Below are 10,049 nucleotides of genomic sequence, written 5' to 3' on the forward strand. Positions count from 1 at the left end.
TTTTGGTTTATAATGAACATGATGGATATTTTGGGTATTGAACTTCCGTACAGCTGGTAGAGAGTTTTTGTGTTTTTTACCCCAGGTGAAGACGGCTTCGAGGTAGCCATCCTCCCTATAGCCTAGTGAACAGCACCTAATCCTTCCAAGTTAATTATGCCTAAATAATACGGTCCTGAGTGCAGAAATCCAGCAACTAGTGGGACGGTTCAATGCACCAAATGCAGTCAATGGTGGCATCCTAAGTGCGCAAGGACCACGCTTGGAGCAAGAGAGAAACTACCGGTATGGTTGTGCTTAAAATGTGACTTCTCCACCTCACCTTCAATTATCAGCGTTATGAAAATTCCAGCCAAAGTTACGCCACGAGCGAACCATAGTCCTAAATCCTTTGTCAAAAACCCACCCATAATCACCCCAAGGACTTCTAATCCCCAAACTAAGACAGTAACAAGGCCCAGCAGTAAGGATAAAACCCCATGCGCGAATTGTTCTGAATACGTTAGTGAAATCTCAGCTTTAACTAACACATATTCCGCCCTTGAGAATCAACTCTCAGCTAGTCATAATGAACTCTTACTACTTCGAAATGCCCACAAATCACTCCAATCTGATTTACGTAACCTCCAGAACTTAGCTGACGAAAAAACAGCAACTATTGACACCCTAATGACTCAGTTATATCAGTTGCGAATTCTTTCTCCCGTGCCACCCGCGAATTACGCTCGTCTCCCTTTAGCTCTGAAATGAATAATTATATACAAGCCCCGAGCGACCAGACTTGTGACTCATTAAGTGACGTAAAAAGGGCATGCAGTGGTAGAATGCTCTTCGATGACGAGGCTCAGGAGAGTGTTAAATTAACTGACGTAAGTGTAACTGACGAGAATAAGTCTCGTGACCTTTAATGAGTTAAAGTTATTTGAGTTAGAAGCAACAGAAAAACTGAACCCGATTGGTGTAATTGCAGTTACTGAGTTCCAGGGACAAAATCCAGATCTCCTTAAAACGACTTGTTTTCAGGAGTTATAAAGTTGCGCCCGGTTGACCACCCACTTGGGAAAAAAGCAGGAGGAGCAATGATCTTCGCAAAGGATTGCCTATCTCCTACCCTTAACTATGTACGAGGTCTAGGTAATTGCGAAGAAATCATTTGGATATATAAAAAGCCCAAATGCCTATCAAGGCCTTACACTAATATAATAATCTGCTCTTTTTATTATTCATCCGGACAAAATACTTGTTCTCGTCGTAATTTTCATGACAGGCTACAAGCAAGTCTTGACTTTGTGACGACGAAGTATCCAAATGCCGGCATCTTTATAGCAGGGGACGCGAACGAACTAAGTCTTAATTGTCTATGCAATGATCAGAAGCTTAAGCAAATTGTTGATTTCCCTACTACAAAAGGTGGAACCAGTTTGGATGTTATCTGCACCAATCTTAAAATCTTCTACAATATTCCAACTACCCTTCCTCCCCTTGGTGGTAGCTATAATTTCATGCTACTTTTGAAACCACTGCTAGTTTTCAAAACAAATTACTCAATTTCTGAATTTTCGTACCGCCCAATAACAAGTCAAGGTCTTTTTGATTTTGGTGTTTGGATTACGTCCGAGAGTTGGAATGATGTTTTGTCGTGTGTAAATCTTAATTCAAAGGTTAGTTTGTTTCAAACAAAATTGATGACAAATTACCGAAATTGTTTCCTAGAGGTTACCAAGAAGGCATGTTCCTGAGATAAACCTTACATTAATGAAAAAATAAAAGGACTAATCCATTTGAAACTAAAACTTTTTCGCCTTGGAAAGAAAGAGGAAGCCTTAACCCTCCGTAAACAAATTAAGAAGGAAATACGTCGTGTAGCTTTGCATTATGGTAAGAATAAATGAAATGACTTAAAACAGAGCAAACCTCAGCAATGGTTTAAGAAAGTGAAAGAATTAGGGGGTCGGTCGTGCAAGAGCCTTGATTTTCTTCTGGATGAACTGCCTGAAGAGACAGCAAATGAGCCTAATAAACACCTAGCTAGCTTTGTGCAAACGTTCCCCCCTCTCTCGGAAAATCAGCTAATCTCTGAAACTCCAAAAGATAAAATCCCGGAAATTTCGGTGAAGCAAATAGTAGAAAAATACAGAAACTGGAAAAAACTAGTATTTGTCCCATTGATATCCCCCAATTGATCTAATAAAAGCTTTCTCCGATAAACTACCAACGCCCCTTGTTAGTATTTTTAATGATGTTAGTGATTCCGTATGTTACCCGTCGTGTTGGAAGCTGGGCTATATTACTCCAATCTTAAAGAAAGGAGGCATGAACGATTTTACTGGAGTTTGATCAGTCACCGTAACCCCAGTTTTTTTCAAAAATGTATGAGGGTTTCTTAGCTAATTGGTTAAAGGCAGAGATTCTTGAACTTATTGACTTAAAACAATTTGCAAACCTGAAGGAGACATCTAATTCACATTATCTTGGTTAGTCTTCTTGACACCATTCTTAAAAACCTTGAAAACCCTTATACGTGGCTCAATCTATTATTAATTTATCTCCAGAAAGTGTTTGACCTAATTGACCACAATATCCTCTAAAATAAACTGCTGACGGAGTTTCAAGTGAGTCCCTTTCTAGTAAAAATTGTTGCTTCCTTTTTAACAAATCATTTTCAAGTGCTTAAATATAAAAATGTTTATTCGGATCCCCTTCCTATCTTTTTTGGGGTGCCCCAGGGAAATCTGATGGGTCCCGATTTACTTTTTATAATGGTTAATATTCCTATGAATGACCACACGGTTAAGGGGATGTGTGGCAACGACTTGTGTACACTCGAAGTTTTTGTCATCGAAGTATTAAAGATGCAATTATGACACAGCTTGATCACACCGAGATGGTAGTTTCTTGGCCGGAGATGAGAATTAACGTTCAGAAAACGACAGTTATTTTTTCAAAATCACCCCCTTCTTTCACAAACCCCATTCCTCCCAAAATATCCGTCACATGCATTAAACTACTTGGGGTGACAATAACCGCTGACTTGAAGTGGGATGTCCATGTTCAAAACATTCAAGAAAAAGCTTTCTTTCCAGTTTCCCTTCTAAACTTTTTTAGTAAACTTGTTTGCGTCCCTTTTAACCTTTTCCAGCTTTATTGTTCCTTTATTCAGTTAATGCATGAACTTGCTTCTACAGCGTGACATTTTGGTCTCTCTTTGGAGCATACTAATAAGATTGAAAATGTCCAAAAACGAGCACTTAGAATAATAAATAGTGAAGGGAAGGTTCCATATCATTATCTACTAGGTAAGTTCAAGATCACCACGTTGGCTGAGAAAAGGAACCTCCTATGCCTTCGTTTCGGTACCAAGACCCTGTCTGTTCCTCGATTACGTTCCATCATCCCCGAACCCTACTTTCCTGCCCGCAACAGACCGCCCCGTATAAAATCCAAAAAAATCCCCAAACTGACTCCCATCCACACTAAACATGAAAGGTATCGAAAGAGTTTTGGTGAGTTGTACAATAACCAGGAGAATTAGTCTTTAATTTTATTGTTTATCGATTTTATTTAATTTTTATTGTAATTTCATCGATTTTTTTTTCTTTTGACTTTTTAACAAAGTTTTTGACTCATCATATATATATATATATATATATATATATATATATATATATATATATATATATATATATATATATATATATATATATATATATATATATATATATATATATATATATATATATATATATATATATATATATATATATATATACATATATATGTATGTATTTATAAAACCAAGTTTCAGGGGAAACTTTTAAAAGTATGACTTTCCTTACTTTTAGGGACAGTTGGTGAGGATTTTGAAGGAAGTCACAAGTTAATCTGTGCAGCCAGGCTGTCAACAGGGCAGAAACTCAGAAGAAAATTCGAAAAATATATGCGTCAAACAGAAGTAGCTTCTTGTTCAGATTCGTGAGTGAAAAACCCTTTTTAAAAGGCTTCACAATTCATTTTAATAGCATAATTTTTTCTGCAGAATTTTAATTGGTTTAAAATATTACTATATTTGACCTATAAACCTTGAAGTGTAACAATTCCCTTCAGTAATAAGGGTTAGCATGTCAGCTACTTCGAGCATTATTTATATATGGCATAAAAAGAAAAATTCAAAGCGAAACGTTTCTTTGTACATGAAAATCGTTTTTATTAGCACTGAAGCCATTCAGGAAGCTATCAGTAAAGATTTTAAACTTTAGACTTGATTTTAAACTTGAGTAAATAAGTGACCAGCTTCATTGTGGACACCTTCCCAATGTGTCCACACTCCCCACCGCCTCTCGTTAGTACATTTAAATTAAAAAAATATTATATATTTATTTTGGCCATAAAGTAGTTGGTGGCGCAAAGTTCAACCCAAGAGAGGTGAGATCCAAGATACGATAATACTAAAATTGAAAATGTAATAATTACACCCCACCTCCTAACAGAATTCGTCGCTACTCCGAGTTTTCAACTTCGAACATGTCATTGCTGGCTGCTGGCATACAACCAAGCTACCAATTTCCTTTATATTCCCAAAAAAAATATATTTGACATCTTTACTGCTATTTGGTAAAGCAAATGACCTGTATCATAAATTTTTGTTTGGCTCTATTTTTAGTCATTAAATGGTCTTAAGGAAATCCTAGACGGTCAACCATTTTGATCAAAAGCTTCCATCAATCAACTGATTAAATCATAATTGACCGTCAAGGACTCTGTTTGAAGCTTGAGTCAAGCGTTGATGGTGATTGATAGAAAGTTTGAATGACTCAATCAGTTCCTAGACGGTCAATCTTGCTGTAATCAATTGATTGACAGAAGCTTTTGATCAAAATAATTGACCATCTAGGGTGTCCTTTATTCCTTTGATGCCAGAATTTTAACAATACCCTGTTTACAATAGTTTCTTTTTAGCAATACTCAAGAGTACGTAGCAGGACATTTCTAGCGTTGGGTTTCCAAGCGTTATGTTTTTAAGTGCAGTTCTTAAGTTATCAAACTTGAGACTGAAAGTAGTGCTATTCCAATTGATTACTCAAAAATGATATTCGACTTATTGGTCTATTTTATCTATATTATAATTATTATATTAATTTAGTAGTATAGATTAATTAGCGTAAGCATACGGTACTTCTTTTTCTAGCAAAAAAAAAAAACATAATAGGATTACAGGACCATGATTTTGAGCAAGATCACCTCCCCAACTGACTCAATCTTTTTATAATGGTTCCTTAAATAATTCCTGAGTCTAGGAACAGGCAAGTAGTAAGTATATGATAAGCTAAAAGAATACAAATTATAAAGTTGTACTTGAACATTCTTTTAAATGTTTATTTAGATAAAGAGAAAATAAAATGTTTCAAATTTTTTTCTCGTTTACTTGATTGTTAATTCAGGATACGATTTCTTGGCTGAGGAGCAGAAGCTGTACAAGAACCAGAAGAGCTTGAATGAGCAGTAAATTCGTTTAGTGAGGGATGAGCAAACAAGATAATTTATTGGAAAAAAGTAAAGGGTTCGATTTCTTTTAAAATGTAAAAACGGGGAGAAAAAAAAATACATAAATAACAATTATACGGAGAATGAAACAAACTTAAGGTTGAGAACCCTTGATTTTTATTTTAACTTTACAATTAAAAGAAGCCATGTCTGTTGCAACGACTTTTTATGTAAAAATACACGCCATTACACAAAATGATGGCAACAGTATATAGACTACACAGAATTAAATTCAAAATTTTCTGCTCAGCTATAATTTTCAACATATGAAAGAAAAAGGACATTAATCGAGGGGACATAAAAGACATGTAAAGAAGTAAATAAAATAAAAATAATAAATAAACAAAGAACAGGGCTAAAACTTAAAAACAAACCTAAAACAGAGGGAACCAAATTAACATTCGATCCTCCGTAAAGAATGGGCGTTAAAATGCCCAAATGGATGCCTGTTTCATTCGAACGTGAAAGATTATTACGAAAAAAAAAAGAACAAGCTAGGAGGAACAGAAAGGGACATTTAGCTAGTAATTATGGCAAGGCGTCATTCTATGAGTTAAAAGAATAAATAATAGTTAAAAATAGTATATTTATTCGATAATTAGGGTTAGCGGCTTCAAAAGGGCGTTTAGTTGAATCACAATACAAATGTGCTTCCAAATGGTCAAAAGAACGTATTTGCAGTTCTCAGGAATGGATAGTTATTCAGTCAAGATTTTTATGGCACAGCCAATCTGTGAGGTGTGTCTCAATATGTCTCTCCAGAGTGTACCCGATGGTTGCCGGAGAAGCACTGCATTCGGTAGCCAGGGATTGTCCATACGTAGTGCGTGGTCAAGGTATCTCCACCGGGAACTTTTATTATATGTGGCACATGAGGGTAGCCATTGTCACGGATGTCACCCCTTTTATCTCATTAATAGAAGAAAATTTCACTGTGCATAATCTTCTTTGAATAACCTGCTCTATTATTATTATACTGTTTACTTTTCAAGCTTACCCAACCCAAATAACATAGTCGCTCAAGTTTTTGTGGAAAGACGCATTTGCTCAGCAGTGTCTCCTAATAAAAGGCAGCAAAACCTCAGAATGGCTGCTGCTAGATTGGGTCAATTTATATTTTTTGATCGATTAAAAATAATGCCATCAACAGAACATTAATTATCTATGTAAATTATTTTAGCCTTTTGAAGAAATACGTATTTTTTGCCAGGTTTAGGAAAAACAGTATACAGAATAGAGCAGACCTAAGGAAATTTCAGCGCAACATAGTTGACGATAGTTTTATTCGAATGGTTTTTTTCAAGTTGAAGAACTGCCATTTCTTCCGTAAACCAAAGTGAACGTACACGGCAACTTCAATGAATGGTTTACATTTTTCATTAATAGGGGGGACTTTGCCGCCGGATAACTAACTCATTGTGAAACACTCTTACTGTTACTACTGCTCCTACTACTACCACTACTACTATGATACAAGTGCTTTGACCTTATTTGCATCAAGTTAAAATATAGTTGACACTTAATTGAGATTAATTGAAATCGAACATTAATTGCTTGATAGAGAAAAATTACTTTAATAGATTAAAAATGGGAAAGTTTAACTGCTGAATTGATCGCAAACTTTAACAGCGCATTCTTACTGAGGAAATTTTCTTTGGTTGTGCAGCTGTTTCCACAATAGGCACAACAGTAAACAGTAAAAGGACAATGTAAATACGAAAGGACTAACCTAAAATCTCTGTATCATCAATTCTTAGGAGTTCCTTCAATCCAGGTAAAATCACATTCATTGTCCAACATCTCTTAAGTCAGTCTTCCCTCAATAGTGAGCAAGGGATAATAATGTCAATCTGTCATGGCTGAATAATGATCATAAGCACTTCCTCATTTGATAAAGGGTGGAGAAGGGCGTTTCTCCTCTGGAGTTTTGGCAGGCAATTTCTACTGGTTGTCAAGGAACTTCTGAAAGTCAAGGATAGAAAATACTTGACATTCAGAAGTTCCTTGACAACCAGTAAAAATTTTTTTTCAGCCAAATCACAGTTTGTTTCCACTGTTTTTGAAAGATGCATAATACTATTTTATTTATAAAGAACTTTACTATCTCAAATATAGCCTAAGCCTAGTTAAATGGTAGTGAATTAGGTTAATAGAAGGTGAATCATAATATATATTAAAGATGTATTAGCATAGTACATTTATTATATAATTAAATAAAGAAACCTGACTCCTTACGCTAAGGTTTTCTTACAAATTCTAAAAGAGCTTATTATTCTAATTAAATGGGCTTTGTGATTCAGGGGTCAATCTTCTTCTTATTCTTAAAAATCTTAAATAATCTTATATAAATAAATCTTAAATAATTGGAACAAAAAATCAAACTTTAGCGTAAAGAGTCAAAACAACTTTCAAAAATCTAAAGTGTTCAAATTTACTTCCATTATGCAGCAAGACTGCTTTGAAGCCATTTTTACGTGAATCAGCAAATCTGCAACATCCTGACAAATCAAATTCTGTGGCAAAGCACTTCGGGAATGACAATCATTTACCCTGATAAGCCTCTTAAGAGAAAAACTGAGGAAATACCCAAATAGCAGCCGGTTGTACATTTAAACATAATAGTAACTTCTGCTGCCTTTTGAAAGTATCTAACCAGGTCATTGAGCTCACTCTAAGAAAAAAAAACTTGGAGTACCTTTGTCAATATGATATTTAAAACTAATTTGGTTATTGCTTACTAATCCACCCAAGCCCTTTGACTCAATCATGTCATGTAAATAAGAATAAAACAGGATTTTGGAGCCATGGGGCAATAGACAATTGGTTGACTCAAAGTTAGAGCAAGCTTCAAAGAGAAGTAACAGTCGGTTGTATGATCCTTCTTTTCACGTCATTAGGAATTCCAAAATGAAACAAGTTCTTCTTACACTTAAACCACAGATGAAGATCTTGCCTGTCTGCCTCTCCTCTCCTTTTTTTAGAAAGCAACAAATTATTTCATCAACAGAAAAATATAGGCTAGACTCATCAATGAGAGGTAATATACTTCCATCCTCCAAATTTCAATAACTATACAAACGAGGTTGAAGTGGAACTGCTACTTCAGAACAACAAGGTAGAACAAATCTACTTGAATTACAATTCTTAGCCAGATATCTTGTGGCATTAAATGCTTCACATCTAAGAAAAATACCCATCATCTTGTAGTTGACATGATTGATGTAGTTGACATGATGTAGTTGAAGTGATGACATGCTTTTAATACAACTAGACTCAAATAACCTCCTCTATCCCTCCTATTTGCCATTTGTATTATATTATAGAGTGATTCTCTAGACAACATTTTAAAGCACAAAATGATTATTGGATAGAATTTTTGAAACAGCAGCATGTCCAAAGGGTCTCTAGATTCCATATCCCTTGGTCCCAATTTCACAGAAGGCCTATAGATAAAACACAAACTTATTTTTTATTTATTTTTGTCAATTTTAGCTGCTAGCCATCAGAAGCATTGGCATACAGTTTATCCTATTGAACCAAAAAAGAAAATCAAAAAGGGGAACAGCCTACCATTCAATTTGGTAGAATCACTATTGATGCAAGAATTTAAGCATAAGCTGATCAGTGCAACCTTTTATATCAATCAGTTAAATTTCTGGCAGACTGTTAATAGGCCCGTTTTTTAGCATTAAGATCTTACATCTAAGATCTTACATCTTTCTGCAAAGATTATCGTTTTCTAACTCATCTTTGTTCTAAGATCTTATAGCTCACTGATGTTAGCTAAAAGTGTGAAGACCGCCGTGTTTTGCCATATAGAACAATGATGAGAGAACTTTGATGATCTACTCATCATTGTTCTCAGACCGCTGATCAGAGAAGAATGATGAAAGACGTTTGCACAAAAACGACCAAAGATGTAAGATCTTTGTTCAAAGATTCCACTTTTAAGCGTTTTCTGACAAAAGATGTAAGATCTTAGCACATTGATGAAGGAAAAAACAGGCTTAATATGTTGGTATATGTATATGTTTTTTTTTTCATTTATCTGGTTCTCATTTTCATCTTACTTCCTGTTTTGTAATAGTTGCAGTAAATGTTCTTATTTTATAAGAGCTTACCGATGTTTTTCATAATAAATATATAAGTACCATAGTCCATGGCGACAAAAAAAATTTCTTATGGCAACAAAAAAAGTTCTCTCTCAAAGTTCTTATTGGATAGGTTTGAGGAAAACAGGGTGTGGAGAGGGAGGCTAGTTGCCCTCTGATCTCTTTTGACTATTAAAAAGTGAACAAGAACTTTCAACTTCCAATCATATGAGCCCTCCAAAGTTTATACAAGCATACCTTTCATAAGAACTATATATGCCCCCAGAGCAATACTTACAACGTCTTCCGGGCCCTGGGGGGGGGGTTGTGTCAACACATCAGTTTTTCTTATCTGACCTTTGAACAATTTTTAACAAAATGGCCATATGTAAAGGAGTTTTTTTTATATGAACTTTT

The 10,049-nt window shown here is 35.1% G+C and overlaps 1 protein-coding gene across 1 annotated transcript in view; it reads left to right on the forward strand.

The window, feature by feature from the left end:
• Nucleotides 1–9,311, forward strand: part of LOC148951022 (uncharacterized) — a 58,446-nt gene extending 49,135 nt beyond the window's left edge. Inside the window, exons 5-6 of the mRNA XM_089090980.1 lie at nucleotides 3,843–3,972; nucleotides 9,034–9,311. Coding sequence (XP_088947106.1) covers nucleotides 3,843–3,972; nucleotides 9,034–9,040 — 137 coding nt within the window. The 3' untranslated portion in view covers nucleotides 9,041–9,311. The remainder of the gene's footprint in view (nucleotides 1–3,842; nucleotides 3,973–9,033) is intronic.
• Nucleotides 9,312–10,049: the final 738 nt, after the last annotated feature.

Source organism: Artemia sp. Qi Xiang Cuo, chromosome 6 (assembly GCF_049724085.1).
Source record: "Artemia sp. Qi Xiang Cuo chromosome 6, ASM4972408v1, whole genome shotgun sequence".
NCBI classification, from domain to species: Eukaryota; Metazoa; Arthropoda; class Branchiopoda; order Anostraca; family Artemiidae; genus Artemia; species Artemia sp. Qi Xiang Cuo.